At 37.4% G+C, this 24,817-nt stretch overlaps 1 protein-coding gene across 1 annotated transcript in view; it reads right to left on the bottom strand.

The window, feature by feature from the left end:
• Positions 1-14,089: 14,089 nt before the first annotated feature.
• LOC137400780 (mitotic checkpoint serine/threonine-protein kinase BUB1-like) overlaps positions 14,090-24,817 on the bottom strand; it is a 53,238-nt gene continuing 42,510 nt past the window's right edge. The window contains exons 16-25 of the mRNA XM_068087117.1: positions 22,875-23,134; positions 21,654-21,820; positions 20,995-21,109; positions 20,766-20,849; positions 20,511-20,653; positions 19,606-19,731; positions 19,182-19,300; positions 15,494-15,665; positions 15,234-15,352; positions 14,090-14,722 (exon numbers count right to left, since the gene is read on the bottom strand). Of these exons, the coding sequence (XP_067943218.1) occupies positions 14,536-14,722; positions 15,234-15,352; positions 15,494-15,665; positions 19,182-19,300; positions 19,606-19,731; positions 20,511-20,653; positions 20,766-20,849; positions 20,995-21,109; positions 21,654-21,820; positions 22,875-23,134 (1,492 nt within the window). The 3' untranslated portion in view covers positions 14,090-14,535. The remainder of the gene's footprint in view (positions 14,723-15,233; positions 15,353-15,493; positions 15,666-19,181; positions 19,301-19,605; positions 19,732-20,510; positions 20,654-20,765; positions 20,850-20,994; positions 21,110-21,653; positions 21,821-22,874; positions 23,135-24,817) is intronic.

The following is a 24,817-nucleotide window of genomic DNA, read 5'->3' on the forward strand; positions in this document are numbered from 1 at the left end:
TGTGGAGAGACAGTGTGGGGAGACGGTGTGGAGAAACTGTGTGGAGAGATAGCGTGGACAGACAGTGTGGAGAGAGAGTGTGGAGAGACAGTGTAAAGACACAGTGTAAAGAGATAGTGTGGAGAGATAGCGTGGAGAGACGGTGTGGAGAGACAGTGTGGAGAGACAGTCTGGAGAGACAGTGTGGAGAGACAGTATGGAGAGACATTGTAAAGAGATAGTGTGGAGAGATAGCGTGGAGAGATGGTGTGGAGAGATATTGTGGAGAAACAGTGTAAAGAGACAGTGTGGAGAGACAGTGTGGGGAGATAGTGTGGAGAGATAGGGTGGAGAGACGGTGTGGAAAGACAGTGTGGAGAGACGGTGTGGAGAGATAGTGTGGAGAGATAGCGTGGAGAGACAGTCAGGAGAGATAGCGTGGAGAGACAGTCTGGAGAGACAGTGTGGAGAAACAGTGTGGAAAGACAGTGTGGAGAGATAGCGGGGAGAGACGGTGTGGAGAGACAGTGTAGAGAGGCTAGAAAAGGTAATGAAAAACCATAAAGAGATAATATTAGATGCCTATATGCCTTAATGAATACATGTAGTGAGAAATACGAGTGAAAAGGATTAGTGTCTAGTGAAGAAAGGATGTAAGAAGTGTTGTAGAAAGAAGAGAGGGGTGTAAGGGGGTAGGGGAGAGGAGAGGGATGTAAGTGTGTAGGGGAGAAGGGAGGGGTGTAAGTGTGTAGAGGAGAAGAAAGGGGTGTAAGTGTGTAGGGGAGAGAAGTGAGTTGAAGATGTGTCTAGGTATAACGCGTAAAAGAAAACGGCATCGATAGTTGACAGTCCACACAATCTCCTAATTAAAATCTGAGGATGTCACAGTAATCTAGAAAACTCTGCTGCCAAATTTGAGATGTTAAATCTATAGTACAGAGAGCGAAGGTTGATGCTGTGAGGAGAATGAAAGCTGATAAGTGGGAGAACGGACCTGGCCTGAAATAGGCAAATAAGATCTCATGATTCTTTACTATAATAAGAGCTGTGTACATTGAAGCCACGCTTGGAGCATTAGAAAAAGTTTACTTTCATTGAGATTTGAACTCATGGCTACTAGGTTGGCAGACTGACACTCTACTACCTATACCAGGTGTTCCCAACCAGGGATGAATTCCCCCCTGGGGGGATTTTGAATATACAAAGGGGGAACAGAAAGTGTCTGATTTGATAAATTTATAATTTATGTCCTGCAGTGTCGTGTGAGTTTGGGTTTCATCATTTAACATTTTGGTTTTATCTATAACACTAGTTACTAATAATGAGCTACTAGTCAGAACCCAGATATACCATGTGAACACATCCATCCAGATTTTGAAGATGGTCATTTACCGACAATATAACGTTAGTGTGTTGTTACGAGCAGCGTTGCGAGTTCTTACAGGATACTTCTGCGAGTTCTACTTAGGCACTTCTAAGCTGTACTTTCATTTATTCAAAAGCTGCTATTGAACTGAACGTAGCATCTCTCCTAGCCTCTCGATTTGCCAAGAAAACCTCTTTATTAGTTCAAGTAAAATACGGTCGCTGCATGAAATGATTAAAGGGGGATGAGCAATCATATATAGACAGATGAGGAAAGCCTGGAGAACAGATGTGCCCCATAAACAGTTATAAATGCTCAACGCATTAGGGGATTCGTAGAGAAATGAAGTATCCCATATTGTATATGTTTATCGCTGTTCATAGGTCAAGGTCAGGATGTGGCGCTTTGACTCGGAATTCTTCTTGCTTGTCAACATGTGATGTTTTTGTGCGTTGAACTTTTCAAATATAGGTAAAAAACTGTGACATTCTATATCGTGATAGTAGAATTAGCCACTTAAATAAAAATATGATTTAGTTATGGAATCCTGTTCATACTAGCAGTGATCAGATAACTCCGTAAAGATATTGTAATTATATGCATTAGCTTACAAGACTCAAGATCGGACTAAAACCATAAACATAGCCTATCATTTTCTTTTAGCTGCGACAAACTGCCTGTCATTCTCATTCGCTTAGACAATTATAATCCCTCTGACCTCTAGTTGAATACGTATTGAAATGTAATACTTGGCAACTTCAGATGTAAAAGCTGCAATAAAATAGTTTATAAGGGCTGGTGATGCAATACACCTAACTCATTACATTATTATTCTAAAACAGAAAGCAAGTATAAAGGCCAGTTACAAAGAAGATAAAACTGGCCAAGGTGAAGGGTTGTAAGTGAGAAGTGAGGTGCGGAGGCAGTTTGATGCACTATACATGTAGTAATAGGCATAATTAGCCATGCTGTGTGTTTATAATAAAGGGGATAATGAAGTGCTTTTGCAATTGTGCAAACTGTTTACAGTCAGCATGGCTGCCATGATGAGTTCATCAATTTTTATCTTTATTGCAGTTGTTCAAACCTTTTCAATCCAGCATCTCTCTCCGATGGCCTGTTTAGCTAGCTGACAATTTATCACCTTTTAATCTTTTGAAACAAATTTATTTGGTAACTCACTGGACTCATGAGAGTGTTTGATATCAATGGATATCAACGACCAAACTGGTTTGCTTACAAATCAAAGCGTCAAACGTTGAGCAATTCTTCAAGGTCACCCATGACTTGAGTAGAATAAAATTACTTCGCAGTGACGTGCTTTGGAGACTCCGCATGTAGATACAATAATACGTCGAGACACCTCGGTTATAGTATATTTATCCGATCGTTTGTAATCTTCTATTTTCTGTATATATAAATCTTAATGTTTGTCTGTCTGTCTGTCTGTCATTCATCTGTTCAGTTCTAGCGATAAAGTTGTAGTAACAGAAAATCCCCTGCATAGGGGGCTTGAACTCGCGACATTCAAATCACAAGTCTACTAATAACTAATAAGCGTTATCCTAGCCTAGTAGTTACTACTAGTAACTCCTAGTAGTTACTACTAGTAACTACTAGTAGTAACTACTAGTAGTTACTACTAGTAACTACTAGTAGTAACTACTAGTAGTTATTTCCTTGAATTTTTTAAAAAGTAAATTTTTTTACTACAATGCCTATTTTTTTAATGTGTAATTTTCAAATGTGCCGTTTCAACTTCAAATGTGCTGTTACACTCATATTTCCTGTTTTGGTAAATCTATAAAAGCTAAATACTTTTCACATGGACAATTGTATTATCTCGAGTAGGAGTTGCCTCTACATTCTCTCTCCATTTGGTCAGACAACGGATCAGACAAAAAAAGTCCGATATCTCATTTTTACGTTTGTACCAGTATCGAGAGGTACATTGTACCAGCATGGTCCATCAAAACTTTGAATACAACGAGCTTCTGTTACAACAGTAAACTTTTTAAATGCACTATAAGTATGTACTCATTGTTTAGTTTTTTCTTAATTTATTTAAACTGCACAAAAACAATTTTCTCATGATATGAAGTTTAAAAGTTGCAGTAGTAAATGTTGCATATCTTAAATAAAAATAAGTTTTTTGCGCCAAAACTTTTATTATCCGGGCAACACCGGGCATTCACCTAGTCATTCTATAAATATTTTATTGGTGTGTACTCTGGAGCAAAGCTCCAGAATTGTTCATACTATCTAGTTGGTTGGCCAAGCAGGCTGACTTATTCTCAGTGCATATTAATATATATATAAGTTATATATATATATACATTTTTTGTCCAAAGACTTTTTTATTACTCGGCAACCCCGGGCATTCATCTAGTCTTTACTATAATAAGAGCCGTGTCTATTCGTATGAAGTGACAGATGGACATGTATGTTGGATAAAAAGATTGCACTATATGGGATTTGAACTCCCAACATTATACTTGCACACTCTAATAACTGAACCGATCAGCCAACCATAAATCTTGTACATGTGCAATATTTGTACTTATGGTTATTACACCTGACGCTCTCTCATGGCACACTAGACTGCCAGGATAATAGTAATAATGAATAACAAAGAGATGAATTTTGGATATCATACATGCAGATGCCTGTCATATTACTAGAAGTGCCCGAGATGGATGCTGGAAATGTACCAATCAAATAGTATTTGATATACAGTTGTACAATATGTAAAATCTTTAGCCTTAGTTTTCTAGTTTGATGATCCGATGCCAACAATCAGCAAATGTGTCTGTTGCCAACATTAAACTCCACACTATTAGTTGTTGCATGTTTTTAAATACCATCTCATTTTTAAAGGTCTTTGGCCTATCTTTTGAAAAGTTTTATTTGGTATCAAATCACCACTGACTGTTGACCATGATGTACCGATCAAATTATCTCTGCCTTCGCGGTGGTGCTAAAACTCTTGATTTAGTATATCAACAGTTTCAGTGAACCAGAACAACAGAAGAACATCTATTTCCTAGCAGCACTCGGTTCATATAATTTGATTTTAATACACAATAGCTACTTAAGCTGTTGCATTTACTAAATGAGCCCAATTCTTACTAAGTATCCATACAGCTGATAGCATACCCCCCTCCTCCCCCCCCCCCTATAGGACGCTGCAATGCCATCGTGGAAACAGCTAGAAACAGTCATGATTCAGCGTTGCTGTTTCGAAGCGAAACACCCGCTCAAAACACCAACTTTATACCATGGAAATGGTCATAACGACGAACGGCGTCGCACTTTGCATACACATAGGGCTTGCTTTCCTGTTGTTTCATAAGCAGACATATACCTTGACATAAGGAGTCACACAACCGTCACTCTACTATAGCACTCTGTGGAAACATGCTCTGCTTGTTGGCCCAGTGTAGAGCTTCAGCATTGGCGTACCCAGGTGTCACTACACTATCACTGTATGGAGACTTAGTAAATATGACCTTTTACCAGAGTTATGACACTTGCAGCATCACATTCTCCCAAAGAACTTAGCTAGTGGTTACTATATCCTTAGATGACTTTGTCTCTCATGGCGTTCAGCGCAGGTGCTCTCAAAGCATTGTACTCATATGCAAACATATCTTTGCCAGATTGACCAGCAGCAAGCCTGTTCTTCAAGATAGTTTAAATGAAGCACCTGCACTTTCTGTCAATCACCAGGTGAGTGAAAGAGATACATATGGCCAATTGGCATAAACCTATTGCAATTTAATGCTCAGGCAGGGACAGTTGTTTCCACATTTTTGTAAAGCCCCGAGTCTTCGCAATAAGTACATGTGCGGTACATGATATAATGTGATATAATATAGTGTAGCGCAGTGCAACATAATATAATGCTACATAACCCAATATACTATATCACAGTATGACATAATTTTTACTATAATAAGAGTCGTGTCCGCCTGCCTGAAACTACGTTAAGAGCCTTAGGAAAGAAGATTGCACCGAGCAGGAATTGCACTGGATGCGTAGTTGGGATTCAAAGACAAGCATGCTATCGCAGCACCACTCAACCATCTCTCCAAATCTAGGAATAATTGTACACATAGTTATTACACCTGACGATCTCTCACAGCACTCTAAACTACCTGGGTACTAGTATTAATAATAACACCCATCTTGTTACATAGTAGAATAACTGTACACATAGTTATTACACCTGACGATCTCTCACAGCACTCTAAACTACCTGGGTACTAGTATTAATAATAACACCCATCTTGTTACATTGTAGAATAACTGTACACATAGTTATTACACTTGATGATCTCTCACAGCACTCTAAACTACCAGGGTACTAGTATTAATAATAACACCCATCTTGTTACATTGTGGAATAATTGTGCACATAGTTATTACACCTGATGATCTCTCACAGCACACTAAACTACCAGAGTACTAGTATTAATAATAACAACCATCTTGTTACATAGTAGAATAACTGTGCACATAGTTATTACACCTGATGATCTTTCGTGGCACACGGGACTACCAGAGTACTAGTATTAATAATAACAACCATCTTGTTACATAGTAGAATAACTGTGCACATAGTTATTACACCTGATGATCTCTCACAGTACACTAAACTGCCAGGGTACTAGTATTAATAATAACAACCATATTGTTACATAGTAGAATAACTGTACACATAGTTATTACACCTGACGATCTCTCACAGCACTCTAAACTACCTGGGTACTAGTATTAATAATAACACCCATCTTGTTACATTGTAGAATAACTGTACACATAGTTATTACACTTGATGATCTCTCACAGCACTCTAAACTACCAGGGTACTAGTATTAATAATAACACCCATCTTGTTACATTGTGGAATAATTGTGCACATAGTTATTACACCTGATGATCTCTCACAGCACACTAAACTACCAGAGTACTAGTATTAATAATAACAACCATCTTGTTACATAGTAGAATAACTGTGCACATAGTTATTACACCTGATGATCTTTCGTGGCACACGGGACTACCAGAGTACTAGTATTAATAATAACAACCATCTTGTTACATAGTAGAATAACTGTGCACATAGTTATTACACCTGATGATCTCTCACAGTACACTAAACTGCCAGGGTACTAGTATTAATAATAACAACCATATTGTTACATAGTAGAATAACTGTACACATAGTTATTACACCTGACGATCTCTCACAGCACTCTAAACTACCTGGGTACTAGTATTAATAATAACACCCATCTTGTTACATTGTAGAATAACTGTACACATAGTTATTACACTTGATGATCTCTCACAGCACTCTAAACTACCAGAGTACTAGTATTAATAATAACAACCATCTTGTTACATAGTAGAATAACTGTGCACATAGTTATTACACCTGATGATCTTTCGTGGCACACGGGACTACCAGAGTACTAGTATTAATAATAACAACCATCTTGTTACATAGTAGAATAACTGTGCACATAGTTATTACACCTGATGATCTCTCACAGCACACTAGACTACCAGGGTACTAGTATTAATAATAACAACCATCTTGTTACATTGTGGAATAATTGTGCACATAGTTATTACACCTGATGATCTCTCACAGCACACTAGACTACCAGGGTACTAGTATTAATAATAACAACTATCTTGTTACATAGTGGAATAATTGTGCACATAGTTATTACACCTGATGATCTTTCGTGGCACACGGGACTACCAGAGTACTAGTATTAATAATAACAACCATCTTATTACATAGTGGAATAACTGTGCACATAGTTATTACACTTGATGATCTCTCACAGCACACTAGACTACCAGGGTACTAGTATTAATAATAACAACCATCTTGTTACATAGTAGAATAACTGTGCACATAGTTATTACACCTGATGATCTCTCAAAACACACTAGACTACCAGGGTACTAGTATTAATAATAACAACCATCTTGTTACATAGTGGAATAATTGTGCACATAGTTATTACACTTGATGATCTCTCACAGCACGCGAGACTACCAGGGTACTAGTATATATATAATAACAACCATCTTGTTACATTTTGGAATAATTGTGCACAACACTATTACACATGACGGTCTCTCACAGCACACTAGACTACCAGTTTACTAGTAAAACTTAATTTAGCGTATTACAAAATGATAATATTAACATATTTAATATAGTCATATTCTAAACACTCATTTCTTTAAGTTATATTATAAAATTACGTATTACCATATATTATTATCTCAATGTTGAAGTGAATAAGCTAAAATGATTGTATGCTGATTTGGAATTGGGTTTATTAAAGTTGACTTGCAACAAAATTCACATTACAGTTATTTGATATCAAAAAATTCACCATGTCTTACTCTGTTGCTGTAGGTGCAAAACATATGGGAATGTGATTAAAAGCTCTTAAAAGCTAAAAAACGAACAGTTAATCGCAGCCACCCGAGACCGCAGTAGTTGGGATTCTCTTTCCAAAACGGCTCAACTGGGACGTAGTTGTTACAGGATGGTTTCTGTTTAAACTTTCACGCAGCCTCATTCGTCGAAATATTTTCACAAATATACTTCACGCATTCAATAAAACCATGTCTATTGCTTTTACGCGTCTGTTTTATCGTCATCGTAATGCTGTCACTTTTAGCAGTGATATCTTATAACTTACCGTAAAAATTCATTAAACTTTTTAATCTTACCTCAAAGGAGTACACATCATTGTCTGATAATCATGACGAGCCTGTTGGTCACCTGTGATAATTGAAAAATGCTGCAAAAATTATTTGCGAAGTATTGGGTCACATGATCAGATTACGACTTGACGATTAGACCAAGCCGAAACAAAACTGTAAAGTAGCGAGCATCTATATTTGATACGGGGTCTTCGGTAAAACCCGAAGTGTTTGTCATAAACTAGTGCTACGATAAGTTTATATTGAGCTTTTTATTGGCCTTTCAACTCACGTGAGAACATCACGTGACAAGACAATAACCAAACTGTCATGAATACATTAGAGAAATAAACAGATTCCAATCTACGGTGGGTTTTCGTTTTTGAGCTTTTAAGAGCTTGTAATCACATTTCCACGTATTTGGCACCTACAACACAACAGAGTAAAACATGGTGAATCTTTTGATACCAAATAACTGTAATGTGAATTTTGTTGCAAGTCAACCTTTAAGCCGAGCCAACACTTGCAGAGTTGGTAAAAACTGTTTTGACAGATACTTTATCATTCCATCTGTAACTACATGCAGGAGATAAGAGCAGAAAAAGAACACGACTTTCACACCAAAAACGCAGACTATGAAACCATCGTACCATCAGCAACTTGGGGAGCTTATAGACCACCTCCACAAGCGTTCTCAAACCAGCCCTTCAGTCAGGAAAACAATTACAGCTCGTTTACCAACCCTGTTCAACTAGTTGGATTACAAAACATCCGAGACTATAACGGCAGCAATCGAGATAACGGCAGCAATCGAGCTGGTTCAGTCAACACTCATGACGGTAACTCAGCCAATCAATATCAGTCTTTCAGACCCCTAATGCTGCACCCTAGTAGTAGCGACACGATGCTGTCAGCCCGCCGGGCTGAATATGGAAAACCAGAAAGCACAGATGCTGCCTTATGTTCAACGATTGGAGCTCTCAGCATCCCTGATTCCTTGAACGCAAGTAAACCAGCTGCTCTACCAGGTTTTAGGACTGCTGAAGACGAATTAGTTGAGAATACAGGTAGGCGAGTGGAGAGGTCAAAAGTCAGCAAGACTTTCTATAGATCTCTACAAGTACTTCACATAGCAGTCTTTTGTAAATTTGCAAGCAGCCTGTAAATCGCATACGCATTGAAAATATGAACACCTGATCCAGGAATTATCTGGCAATAGCACCAACTAATAAGACTGGCAGTTTCATTCGCTCACCACAATCTGAATATTACAAGTTCTTGCTAGTATGTTGACTTCCGAATGTGCAAATTCTCATCATCATTTATCGGAAATTGTTTGTTTGTTGAAATATTTGCTCACGTTTTATACCATGCGTTGGATGGCTTATTTACTAAGGTATTCCTAGTAAAGGTTCGAATATATTCAGAACTTTCTAGAAACTTTAACTGATGTGCTATTGAAATGGTGATAACTGTATAACACTGTTCTATATCAAGAGAGTGAAAATGTTATAGAGTGCGTAATCAAAAAGGTGTTCCTCTATTTAAAACATTTGTGGTTTTAATGTACATCTTGTTCATAAAAGCTTCTTACATTATTGTAACCTTTTTTTACAGCTGAATGTCTTACATAACTTACTTGCATAGACAGCAATATTTTTACTTTAGCTCTTTCCTAGTTCTTGGGATGCCTGCTCAACAGTGTATTAAAGCAATAATATAATGGGTAACCTGCATTACTTATGCCTTTCGAGCATTACTTATGCCCTCCGGGCATTAACCCTATTATATAACTTGCCCACTCATGCCCCTCACCTACTCCAGCCCCTGCTAGCTCATGCCATTTGTCCACTCTTGCCACTCCTCTGCTCAAATCACTTGTCCACGCGTGCCACTCACCTACTCTAGCTCCTGTTTGCTCATATCACTTGACCCCTCGTGGCATTTACCCTATTACAGTATATTACTTGCCTACCCATGCCACTCAAGTACTCTGGCAGCTCATGCCACTTGTTTATTCAAGCCCCTTGTCCAATCAAACCAATCCAACCTCTGCTAACATGCCACTTGTCCACTCATGCCACTCACCTATTCTGGCTTCTAGTAGCTCATGTCACTTGTCCCCTATTGTCACTAACTGCTACATGCCATCTGCCTACTTTGCCAAACTCACTTCAGATTTACTCAGCTCGATGCCTATTGCCTATTGTGCCACTTTGCCAACCAGGCTGGTTCACGCTGTATCGCTGTAGTTGGAGTTATTCTCTCGGCGATTATGTCGGATATTTCAGACTCATGTGGATGTCAGGAAACATTACATCAGCATCCACGACAGTTTGCGCGATGTGCAACACTTCAGCAATAGTTGCTGGCTGTCACGGACTGTTTTATCTGTTTCACTTCATGGTAGATGCTGTGTGACTAGTAAATGTGGATGGCTTTGTGATAGTGTAAACTATGTTATCACAGACCAATGTATTGTGAGATTAACGCTGACATGCTGTGATATGGCGTGAACCACCTTTACATACTTGGACCACACACTCTCTCTTGTCACCTGCCTACTCAAGTCACTTGCTTGTTTGTGCCATTATCATATTGACACCCCTTGCTCATTCCTATACATGCCATTTGGCAGCTTAACTCGTATCACTTTACGAACCCTTGAGCAACATAAATGTGAATGAGAAAACTGGGAAAAGCGCTAGTCGAGTTTTTGTACATTATTTTACTGTTTTTGATATAACGGAATACATGTATAATAATTGACCAAGGGTAATGTGTTGTTTTAAATAATTAGTTGCTAATCTTTCAGAGTCTGCTCTGCCATTGGCAGCTTTAGTTCCAGCGCCACCGGCTCCCCCACCTCCACCTCCTATTCCTGCAGGTGGCATACCACCCCTAGCTAAGTCAACTCTGACTAATGGCAGCAAAGCTAATTCTATGTCCATGTCGGGGCTTGCCACTGCCATCCAATCTGCAACATTAAGAAAGACTCCAAAAGTATGAATTAACTTTGCCACCTATTTTCAGATTTTCTTTTCAGAATCTCAGTATGAAGCCAAATCTCTAAAACTGCATTTAGTTTTGAGCTATATATACCGTCAGTTAACCATAGTTGTTCATTTCTAATAGATTATCATAAGTTTGTCTTAGAGGCATGACAGTATATGAATGGCTCTGCTATTTGGACAGGTGGAGACAACTGGAATACCTGCCCCTCTCATTGGAGCGAAGGCAGTTCTCATGGAAGAGATGCAAAGGAAACTAGCGAGAAGGAAGGCAAAAATCGATGGGGTATGTTCTGAGTTTCTGAGTTTGATCCATGATAATGGACTGAAAAATGATTGAAAAACTTCTCCGACAATGTTTTGCAGATTTCACTAAATAAGTTTTCTATATATAGCAACAATACCTTAACAATAGATCAGCTTGACTTGGATCAGGTTGCCTGCTTCTATTTCTCATCATGCTATTTCACAGGATGCTTCCCCTCCATCTGAGGACAGCAGTGCAAGAAACTCTCCCTTTGCTAATGCTCGATCGGGCACTTTCTCTCCGAAACCTTTTCTCAAGTAAGCTGAAGTTAGGGGTATCGACTTGATGTGGTGAATCCTTCACATTTCTTGCTTGACAGCACATATGGTAGACTACTAGTAATAGGGTAGAGATAGTTGACTACTAGTAATAGTGTAGAGATAGTTGACTACTAGTAATAGTGTAGAGATAGTTGACTACTAGTAATAGTGTAGAGATAGTTGACTACTAGTAATAGTGTAGAGATAGTTGACTACCAGTAATAGTGTAGAGATAGTTGACTACTAGTAATAGTGTAGAGATAGTTGACTACTAGTAATAGTGTAGAGACAGTTGACTACTAGTAATAGGGTAGAGATATTTGACAACTAGTAATAGTGTAGAGATGCAGTTTACTGTCTCTAGACGCAGAAGTTTTTTGTTTTTCGAAACGTCAATATTTAAAGATTACATGAGCTACTTTACATCACTAAATTTTGTTCTTTACAGTTTACACGCTTCCAATGATCAGATTAACATTTTGCGCAGTTTTGTCAAGTCATACCGCTGTTTTTTCGCAGAACTGTTCAAAACAACCTAACCGGTAACTATATTTCTTCTGTGTTTTCCATGTTGTATTGTTTGCCTAAAGAACTTTGTTCCCTCGTTACTTAAGTTTGAATGTTATATCTAGTTTTCCCGACCTAAATTTACTGCCAGCTTTGTTTTTTTTACAAGCTTGTATTATGTCTGACTGGTTTCCCTGTTCTATGACCTGGAAAACAGAAATATTTTGGAATCTCCTACTCTGAATAGAATTCCACACAGCTTGCTGCTTTCCAAAAGGGTTTTAGTCATTTACCACATTTGAAGATGAACTTGCACAAAATTTTCATAGATTTTCTCAAAAGGCATCTGTATTTTTCTATCATTTGAGCTTGTTTTTGATGTTGCTGTGATCTAACTGCCAGGATGTTTCAAGATTAAAATTGACAGTCTGATCGCTGTTAAAACGCTCAGAAGAAAAATTCGTCTCCAAAACTGATATCAGTAGTTGTGTTTCCTGTTTGTCCCTCTTGCTATGACATCAGCTATTGCATTCAAGATGTAGCCTTACACGTCTCTGTTGTCAGATATTTTATTTTGTATTTGCTCTTAACTTCTTAAATGTTAACATAAAAATTAAAATATAGCTTCAGATACATTTCTATAGATGTTTCCAATAGTTTAAAAATAGATTAGGTGATTACAAATTGCCTGACATCTTCCTCTAAAGGCTGTGTAACAACCTATAAGGACCCGATGCCAATAAGACAGTATATTTATCACTTATAAACAATATAAATGATTCCTGACATCATTTTTGGAGAAGTCTGTGCAAATCCTTTTCTCCTGAGCATTTTAATGGCAATCAACTGTTGTCAATTTCAAACTTGAAACATTCTTGCAGTCAGATCACTTTAAACATCAAAAACAATCGCAAATGATAAAAAAGTACCGATACTTTATAACAAAATCTGTTGAAATTTCGTCCAAAATCATCTTTAATTTCTTTAAAAAAGCTGTTAACGAACCAGATGGCACATTTAGTAAGTAATTGAACACTGCTAAAGTGAATTGAAAGCTGTTGATGTTAGAGTGCGATCAGCAACTATGACCTTTTTAGGTCAGGCTCAAAGGTCGGGCCGACTACTGATAATACACACGAACTCGGATACACGCTGCCACCGCAACTTGAGCAGTTCAAACAAGAACTGCTCAATGAGATAAGGAGAGAGATGAATGAATTTAAATCTGACTTGATAGGAGGTGAGAAGAAGAATTAACTCAGGAAGTGACGGACATTTTCACAAGTTTGAATAAATTTACAGCAGAGTGAACCAAATATCTAATTGCTGATCAAAATATTTTTACAAGTTTTTACGTAGGACCTTGACAGAAAATCTTTAAGCAAACTGTCAGCAGATGAAACAACCTGTCAAGTACATGCACACTACTATCCCGCATTAGTTTTGCCGTCATCAGATTATGGTTGTGTTAGTCATCTTTCTGAAACCCCTGGAAGTCATTTCGCTAGGTTTTGGAGGCATTTCGCCTTATCAACTGTGTCTAGGATATTATTGTTAGCGAAACCACAATGTCTGTAATAGTGTATTGCATGCCTATTTCTGCAAAACCACCCTTTTCACAATAATTGAACTTCCCTTAAGAGGATAGTGTTTTGTGTTTTGTAGCCATAAAAGAAAGGAGCAAACGCACAGACATCTGATTAGTGGTATGATAGCACAGCAGAACATTGACAGATACCCTCCTCGACACCACTATGTGTTCCACTGTATTCATTTTCTAATCACATTTCTGGACTCAGAAAATAGTAGACTAGTTGTGGTTGATTGAAAGGAAATACTTGAGCCGGGATGATTGATGAGCAGCCTGGTGAAGGTTAATTATTTTACTGTATGCCAAGTGTGATACTTAGACATACATGTCTACATATCTGTAATATATATATTTATATATATAAATTATAATATATTTATACATAAATATATATAAACGATTCACAGGCCATGTCTAAGCTGAAGTGCAATACTACCTACCTGTTCTGTTTTGTCTCATATCGTGTTAGAAGTCAACCTTTCAACAGCCAATATTTCACATAACAGACAAAATTTGGTAAAATTTTTCGATATCCACATGTATATTAGCGCAATGTTAAGGAACTATGAAAATTATAATATAAACAAAATCTACCACAGAATAGGGTAAGAATATGATTAAGAGATGAATATGCAGGTGATACAGCTAGATTGTGACATCACGTCAAATGTCAGTTTACTATAAACTTGCCTACAAGTTCAGACATCTGTTAATACGAAGCGCGAGCTATGAACCCTGACAAATCCAAAGTAAGCACAGCCATTCATAGGTGGGTTTTAGCTCGACGAAATAAGTGAGTTAATCGTTGCAGCTGCACAACTGTAGGCTCTGGTCATTTCAGCAAACTCATCCTCAAACCTTTCACGCCAAAGAGACACGTCAGGAATCTCGTCACAAGATGGGATGTTGAGGAACTCATCAAACATTTTCTCCCAGAGCTTGGAGGAGTAGTAACGGCTGTGCCTGTAAGAGAGAATTTTAAGGATATCAACTTGCCTAAGCCTAACTTTGAAGTAAAATGAAGGCCTTGAGATGTCAAGTTGTGAACTGGATAGGCAAATAAGTGTATGTGACTCTTAACCTGACAAGGAACAAAATGCAACATCTTTGCTTCTTGCACTTCAAATAACTTCCACAAAATAATACTCCATTTTCACATTTGAAGGTTCTCAAGACGAACATTACAAATTCTATGCATCCGATAAGCTAGTGCAGGCAGTATATGCAGGCAGTATATGCCAAAACACCTATGCAAGACTCTAGCACTGTCACTCATTGTCACTTGTGACAAACGCATGCCAACACACCGATATTAGTACTCTAGCCATCTTTGCGAGGTCTTTGAACGCCCACTCAATGGTCTAGACTTAGTTTCAATAGATAAACATAGATTTCAGTTAATTCAACGCATAATATCGACTTCTTAATTTATTATATAAACAATACAATATGCTGCAGAAAATGAAAAACTCACCTGGCGGTTCCAAAGACTTTTCCAGCCGTCCATTTGTCATTTGAGCTGTCATAGTTGACCTTCATATAGCTAGCAAAGAGCATTGTATAAACTGTGCCGAGCACCCCAAAGAGGTCAGTCTGAAAAATTCACACCATGGCACCAATTGTGTCATTCTAACAAGTAAGATGTGACAGAAAGAGATCAGAACTATAAAAAAGCTAAAACACCAGAGCTCCAAACTACCGTGTAACAAAAGGGGAAGAGTAATAATCTCCTACCTGGTATGTCCATGGTCTATCAGTTTTCATTTCTACGCAGATGAATCCTTCAGTTTCGTTGTTTGCAGTAAATGTTGTTCCCGCAGGAAACTTCGAGATATCTATGCTTCGGCCATAGTCTATCAGCTTGATGCTGCTTGTCGCGAATGGAGTTTCCTCATCTACTTTAGGACTGTAAGCAACCACAAAATAGTAGAGGAAAACAGCCAGCGAGTCAGCCATGGCTTTCGTGTCGTTCACTGACTTTATGATCATGTGTTGCTTGTCTAAGTGAGTCTTCTCAAACAATACCATGCTCTCATGATCATGTGTTGCTTGTCTAAGTGATTCTTCTCAAACAATACCATGCTCTCATGATCATGTGTTGCTTGTCTAAGTGAGTCTTCTCAAACAATACCATACTCTCATGATCATGCCCTGCTTGTCTAAGCGAGTCTTCCCAAACAATACCATGCTCTCATGATCATGCCCTGCTTGTCTAAGTGAGTCTTCCCAAACAATACCATGCTCTCAGGTAGAAGTTAAAACTAAGAGGACAATAAACGAATGACTTATGAGTCTGACTTAATGACATACAGTGAAACATTTTCTTATAAACACCTTAATATCCAAATCTTTGAATATGTGACACAAAGTTCGGCAGCAGTTCTTGATACACCTGAGGCAATTTCCAGAGAGGTTTCAAAAGCATTGTCCATGTCACACTATGTTACAATGTATCCCCTCTTTCACACCTGCTAACCCTTCAATGGGCCACCTTTCAAAATTTTTCATCCCATGGGAAAATTAATTTATTTTATTTTTTTAATATGCTCCATGTTAACTACTTTGGTCATCACTTAAATGCAGTTTGTTTGATTTCTATGAACTCAAATGAGAACTGCAGTAAACAATTCTTTACAAAATGATACGAATAATGCCTAGATTACATCAATATATATTTGTATATGAATAACGCCTAGATTACATCAATATATACAAATAATGCCTAGATTACATCAATATATATGAATAATGCCTAGATTACATCAATATATATGAATAACGCCTAAATTACATCAATATATACAAATAATGCCTAGATTACATCAATATATATGAATAGTGCCTAGATTACATCAATATATACAAATAATGCCTAGATTACATCAATATATATGAATAGTGCCTAGATTACATCAATATATACAAATAATGCCTAGATTACATCAATATATATGAATAATGCCTAGATTACATCAATATATATATGAATAATGCCTAGATTACATCAATATACAGTCAAACATGGATAACTCGAACTTCAAGGGACCGAGCAAAAGTGTTCGAATTATCAGAGCGTTCAAGTTATCAGAGCACTGTCACAAGTCCATGTATTTACTTATTTATTAGTAGATACATGTACATATACAAACTATAATATAAATCAAAAGCACAAATGGCTTGTTTCAAATTAAATGCTTCTAATGTAAAGTTTAAAACGTTTTTATCAAAAAGTATAGAGATTTTTCTATCACTTGAGATTGGTTTGTTGTTTGAGGTGATGTTATTGCCAGGACGTTTTTTTAGATTGACATTGGCAAAACTTGATCGTTGTTGAAATGCTCAAAAGAAAAGACATCTTTTTCTTTTGAGCGTTTTACCCACGATCAATTTTGCCGACTTTTCTTGAAGTTTATGCAACTTCAAGAAAAAGTTACCAAAGAAAAATCCCTTACTTTACCTGGGATTCGTTAAGAGCAACACTCCGAGGCAGTTCAATTAAAAGTTTTACGAGGTTTAACGGTACATTGTATATCACTCACGCTTATTGAATGTACACACGTATTCTGTGTTTAGGTCAAACGATGAATAGTTTTTTTTAGCTAAGACAACGTATACGTTTAGTAAAAACAATTTTAAGACGTTTTAAACATTCAACATTCCGACGTTGATTCAACACGGAATCAACGTCGGAAAACTATTCGTCACGGGCTAGCCGGGTCACGCACTCAAGGATTTTCGCCACGCACATACAAAACAACACGCTGTTTTTGTTTTGTATGTGCGTGGCGAAAATCCTTGGGCGCGTGACCCGGCAAGCCCGTGCTATTAATCGTATATAGCAGTGTAAATCAAATTTGACCAAACCTTTAGAAAAGTCGTTGACAAAATTATTTTGCCGATGGTGGTAATAACAACGCTTATGAATTACGAAAATATGAGGTTTACCTCTATGGCTTTGAATAAAGTGATTTTCTAATGCGATAACAACCGTTTCGGTAGCCGTTGGGCAAAAAAACAGTTCGAATTAACAGTGTTGAGTTCGAGTTATCTATAGCAATTTATCATTACGTGGGAACGGACCAAAGAAACTGTTCGAATAAACCATGTTTTCGAGCTATCCGTGGCCGAGTTATCCATGTTTGACTGTATATATACAAATAATGCCTAGATTACATCAATATATATATGAATAATGCCTAGATTACATCAATATATATATGAATGTTTTGTCGCTGTTGTCATGGAAAACAAGGTTTTAGTGATGACGAGTGTTCCTGAGAGGGTTGATCTTCAGAATCATTAGAACTTCGCTTAGATTCCAAGTCACTAAGTTTAAGGTTTAAATCTTACCCACTTCATTCAGATCTGTCCATGAAGTGTTTTACAACCCGATTTGAAAACTTTAAAACGTTTAGATGGGTGACTAGAATGCTATTCAGGAACAGTGTATGGTATACTAGCATCAGAAGACACCTTTGTTACAGCAGGTCCATATGCAAGTGATGTCCAGATCCTTTACTTAAAGTGGTCTCTTGTTTAACTCAGTTTGATATGTACTTCGATGTATATGAGAAGCTATTGTAAATAACTGCTTACGCTGGAGAGTGCAAAATATAGATGACATAAATGTTTATTACACTTTCTACTTTCTCACCATGCTCTTCCATTCTCCTGTCTCTATGATGGAGTAAAAATCAAAACTGTGTTTATAGACTAATATTTTATTAATTTAGCGTTAATTTAACTTTTAACGCTATGTGCAGTTACTTACAGTATTTACTCAATTCCGGAATAAATTACTCTATATTCCGATAGAGTAATTTGTACATATTTCATGATCACTTTGATATACAAAGCAGATAAGGTGATGAATTACTCTTAAATGTACAGGTTTGACTTCGCTGAGGGTTGGAATAACTAATAGAGGACACTCATTCCATGATAGAGATTTTTCCAGTAAAAATTTTGCCAGCGAACTTGATAATAACATGGCATAGACATGGAACTTACAATCGCCAAGTGCTGAAGAAGCAAATGTACAACAACGACTTGATTAATTGATAATTTGTGATGAAGAATGGATACGACACTTCTTCGTCTAAAGCGCATTATAATTGCACACTTTGTACAGAATCATGTCATTTTAGTGATTTAGTCGACGTTTAATAACCAGAGAAACAAAATTAACAAATTCTAACTATTTATGCTATTATTATCACTGCTATTTGGGAAATACACCAAGCTCTACGACGTATTCTTAACACTAAACCTAATTTATTTGGACATCAAAAATATTTTTTCATGAAAATTCATTGAATTGCTCGATGCCTCGATGTACTAACTAATCTGTGATGTAGTAATTTTCCCATGTAAAATCAGTGATCACCAAAGTTAGCATGTAGACTAGCAAGAAAATACTCACAAACCAATGAAGAGTACATTATCTGGTTTGATGTCTCCATGGATGATCTTACACCTGTGAAGCACTTCAATGGTATGGAGTAGCTCTATGGTTATATACATAACCAGTGATTCATGCAGCTAAAAGAATACAAATGGTATGGAGTTGCTCTATCATTTTGTAAACAGTTGAACAGTGTATTCTCGATTTGAACTTTTGCATATCAAACTACAAATGCTCCGAGAAACTTATGAAGTTATATGTTAGAGGATAATCACTCAAATATTAGATCGTGTATTGGAAAACTGGTAGGTTAAACTGATTGCAAGTAAAGGCTTGGTTGTATATAACAGCATATACAGCGTACTCGGTTGTATACAGCAACACACGCAACATATTCGTCGATGTAAAACAAATGAGCTAGGAAAAGATTGCGGCAACACACCATCATTCTTCTGGCCTTGGCCAAGTTGACAAGATTTAGGAGAGAGCCAAAGGGCACAAAGTCATTGACCATTAAGGAACCATCGCTATAGAAGACCGCAGGTGCGATATGCATCACCCTCGTCAGCTGAAACAATGAAAGTCCACGTAAAGAAGATTTTACCCCAAACTAACGAAGCAATCTGTAAAACATGAACAAAATTAGACAAACAACATACCTACTTGACGTACAGGCTGCCAAGTAAAATACCAATTAAAGTCTCTTGAAGTCAAAGTATAATAAAGTATTAGAACTAGAGAGTCTCCTGAAGTCAAAGTATAATAAAGTATTAGAACTAGAAAGTCTCTTGAAGTCAAAGTACAATAAAGTATTAGAACTAGAGAGTCTCTTGAAGTCAAAGTATAATAAAGTTTTAGAACTAGAGAGTATCTTGAAGTCAAAGTATAATAAAGTATAAGAACTAGAGAGCCTCTTGAAGTCAAAGTACAATAAAGTATAAGAACTAGAGAGTATCTTGAAGTCAAAGTATAATAAAGTATTAGAACTAGAGAGTATCTTGAAATCAAAGTATAATAAAGTATTAGAACTAGAGAGTCTCTTGAAGTCAAAGTATAATAAAGTATTAGAACTAGAGAGTCTCTTGAAGTCAAAGTATAATAAAGTATTAGAACTAGAGGGTCTCTTGAAGTCAAAGTATAATAAAGTTTTAGAACTAGAGGGTCTCTTGAAGTCAAAGTATAATAAAGTATTATAACTAGAGTCTCTTGAGTCTTCATGAAGTTTGCCGTATAATTCCTACTATTATATATTTTGAATAAAAGAAATGATGACAAAGATTTTGGTCTGATGAAAACATCTTCTTCTAGTCCATTAACAGGATATAAGCCATTGCAAAGTCTACTCACGATATCTCTATCTAAATCATCGTCCATGCATTGCATGCGCTCTCTCAATTCTCGACAAATGTATAACTCCCACGGACATGCCGGCTTCTGCATCTTAATACAGACAGGGTGAGACTTGATGTATTGTGAGCTCGTAGTCAAACCTGCAACAGCATAGTGTCACCTTATAACCTGCCACGATGCGTGACGACGAAGATATTATGGCATTTTACTACGTTATAAGATTTTACTAGCTAAGTCTAAGGCATAACATACTATATTCAGAAGTGACAGACGTCTGCAATGACTTCTCTGATTGCAAGATAGTTGCTTTGTATGTGGAGGCAAATCCTCCTTGGCCTACAAACACACAGAAGAGAGTATACAATAAACTCGTTTGGGACCCTATGTGGTTCCAAATGTACCACATTGGAGATTATTACACGCGTCATTAATCTAATGATGCAAACAAAATAATTGAAATGTTTTGTAAAAAATTGTCTACCAATCTTGCTGACAATCTTCAAAGTCAGGCCGGACAGAGTCATCTTACTTCCTACTTTCACTTTTGGCATAGCATCGGGAAGTACCTCAACTTCCTCGTAAGAGCTGAGGTCAACCTGGAGAGTCCAATATTAAATGTCATTTAAAGGTTAGTGCTAACCATAGACCTATTAGCTATACTAAGTATAGTTAATAAGTCTATGGTGCTAACATAAAGAAGTATAAAATAAGAGTAAGAAAAACAGTTTTATCGCATTTATTGAGCAAGTACCATTTAATGTCTTTGGAACCGCTCATATGAAAACATAATCAATTTACATTATAACTTTAGGTTAGAAAGCTATCAGCCTAGCAGTACCTCTGCGGTGACACACCTACAGTAACACTCCTGCAGTAGCGACACGCCCGCAGTAATACCTCTTTGGCGACACACACACAGTAACACTTCTGCAGTGACACACTCACAGTAACACCTCTGCACGGACACATCCACAGTAACACAACTGCAAGAACACGCCTACATTAACACCTCTGCAGTGACACAGCCGCAGTGATACCTCTGCAAGGACTCGCCCCCAGTACCACCTCTGCAAAGACACGCCCACAGTAACACATCTGCTGTTATATGCCCTGTAACATCCTGTTAGCATCGTGACGTACCTTCCGAAGAAGCTTGGACTGGACAGACTCAGAGAAGGGATTACTCGGGTCTATGAAAACTGTAGTATTAAGTTGTGCTTCTGTCAGCTCTGGTGGCTGATAGAAAGTTGAATCAATTATTGGCGTGGCCTTCTGCAGTATCTCTCCACTCTCCTCCTTGACCACATCTAAGACATGCCAATCATTAAAGTGAGCAGCTATAATCCACCAAACACATGACATCCATTTTAACGCTTGAATGCCTGAAAATTACCCAAGCAACCCTACCATGAAAGCACAACTCCCCTCCATAAAATTGACTGACCCTGAACACTTAGCAAACTGAAAAAGTGATTGGGTTATCAAATCCAAGTTCTATTTTTATAGCATTCAGCAACACTATCAAAAAGAGTGTTTCAGTGTGAGGAAATATGAATTGATATGTAATGTTTAGCCCTTTCTATAATTGGCCTCTCACATATAATCTTTTCTCTCTCTCTCTCTGATTGTCTATGATGCAATAATTTTGCTCTGATTGGTCTATGACACTTATTGCAAATGGGCTGACGCCCCACTGAAATCTAGTCACTCAGCCTATAGTCACTCAGTCTATCGCAGTTGATGAAAATTAGTACTAACCACATAAAGTGAATGTATTCCAAGCAGTGCTTATTTCTACGTTTATTAAATAAGCCAGAGTGAAAGAGCTGTTTGTGAGTAAGTTTTCACCCGAAATCAACTGACAACTAAATATTTCGTTCACTCCATTGTCTGACTCGAAAAACACATGAGTAAGACTGCTTGCTTGTTTGCCTTGCAAATCACCTTCACCCATGTAATCTTTGATGAACGGATAAGCTAGTCGAGCCATTGTTGTTCTTTTCTGTGTCTAGTTTTCAATCAAGGAATTTCGAAGGTTATTAGCCTTCGAATTGAGCTATTAGACTTTTGGCCTTCACCGCCTTTGCACCGTGTTATGATAATAGAACCGTGATCGTTGGAAAAATCCACAATAATCTAGGCGTGAAGAATGCAGTGCGAAGCAGAGTAAAATCGCTGATGTTCACGTAGAATATAAACACTGAAGCCAGAGATGCAGTGCAGAGAGTACATCATCCTGTTTCAGTTAGCGTTTAGTGAGATAGCATGACTAGACTTGCTGAAAGAAAAGCAACAGGATGAAGAATATGAACGAGTGTTTGACAAAAAAAGGGCAGTGTGAAACAGGAGTGCAAATCTTACCGAGTTCATGAAAGGATAATCGTGCCTTTGACTTGCTCTGCGCTAAGGATGCTTCCGAGTTACTGTCTGTAGCGGCAGCGTTGTCCGATTCACTACCACCATGGCAACGAGTCCTCATCATATCGGAAGTGACCTTGGTCAGACATATGTTGCTACTGCTAGAGCAGACTGCATTAGTGATTCCCATTTGGTTAGAGCCATCAGAAGAAAATGTGCTACGACTGGCTGAGACAGACTCGCGGCTCTGCTCACAGATAGGACTACAATGCAAGCGTTGGCACATGATTATTTATAACTAGCATTAGGTAATGGTAGGGTAGTCCATGGCAGTACATGGTAGTTTATGATATTTCATGGTAGTCCACGGTAGTTCACGGTAATCCATGATAGTCCACGGTAGTTCATGATAGTTTATGGTAATCCATGATAGTACATGGTAGTTCATGATAGTCCAAGGTAGTTTATGGTAGTCCACGGGAGTACATGGTAGTTCATAATAGTCCATGGTAGTTCATGATAGTACATGGTAGTTCATGATAGTCCATGGTAGTTCATGATAGTTCATGGTAGTCCATGATAGTTTATGGTAGTTCATGGTAGTCCATGATAGTCCATGGTAATTCATAGTAATTCATAGTAGTCCATGGTAGTTCATGATCGTCCATGGTAGTTCATGATCATCCATGGTAGTTCATGATCATCCATGGTAGTTCATGGTCATGCATGGTAGTTCACGGTAGTTCATGGTCATCCATGGTAATTCATGGTAGTCCATGGAAGTTCTTGGTAGTTTATGGAAGTCCATGGTAATCATTACAGTAAACTGTTGGTAATTTATAAATCTGAATGAGTCTACTGCCAACAGTTCATGTATTATTAAAATGAAATATCTTGCCATCCTCACGCAACGTAATCAAAGTAATTATGATACACTAATGCATTACCTGATAAAATAAAAGCGAACAACAGTAAATATTACCTACTAAATTAAAATCAATTATTTTATGTATTATTTAGCAAAGAAAAACTAACCCTCTGTACGAATGAAAATAAAAGTAAATCTATGCATCTCGTGTATATATTTATGTATTAATTATCATGTCAAGGTAATCCTACTCAAACCACCAAATGTCGCTTGTCTACAAATTAATAGGCTCTCAATGCGAATACTTTGGTCATATCAGTAACTTCTGGCTAATACTGGATGAGCAATGCATAAAAGGGAGGTAACTGCTAGAAAAGCTACTTTCACTCACTAGCTTTCATTCTATCAACTGATAGATTTAAAAGAAATACAACCTCATTCAATTTTAATGATAATATTATTACACCGTATGTTTTGCTATGTGTGTATAAATTAGTAGAAATATAACATTAAGCAAAATAAAGATATAGTTATAATATTGATTGAGTTAAACAAAATAAATGAAAGCTTAGTTCCTACTCGTTAAGGCATGATGAGGCCCACATGCGCAGTAGCACTGCTGCTACTGTAGAGGTGCTGGGCCCACAGGAATTGGTAAACTCAAACAGCAGGTCTGAATTAATCTAGGCTTAACAAATGGCTTTTAACATTATTTCTAAAACTAGTAAATGCAGGGGTTTTGCATATCTATTGAAAGACTGTTCCAATGTGATGGTACTCTGTATTCGATTGTGCTTTAACCTGAAGCGGTATAAAATTATGGTAAAGGTAAATGGGCTTCCAAAGATCTGGTGTTATAGTGTGAATCTTTCTTGGTTTCGTCACTTGAATCAAATTTTGAATGAGCTATCAAGAAAATTTTATACAGGTAAAGTTTATCAACAGGCAACACAGACAGCTGAACAAACAGGGACCGAGATGAAGTAAGTGGTGGTTTATTGAACATTATGCGCATTAGACATTTTTGTAATATTAGTATTTTTTTAAACAACAAAATGGAGCATTTCCCCATGACTCC

This window comes from Watersipora subatra, chromosome 7 (genome assembly GCF_963576615.1).
Source record: "Watersipora subatra chromosome 7, tzWatSuba1.1, whole genome shotgun sequence".
NCBI lineage: Eukaryota > Metazoa > Bryozoa > Gymnolaemata > Cheilostomatida > Watersiporidae > Watersipora > Watersipora subatra.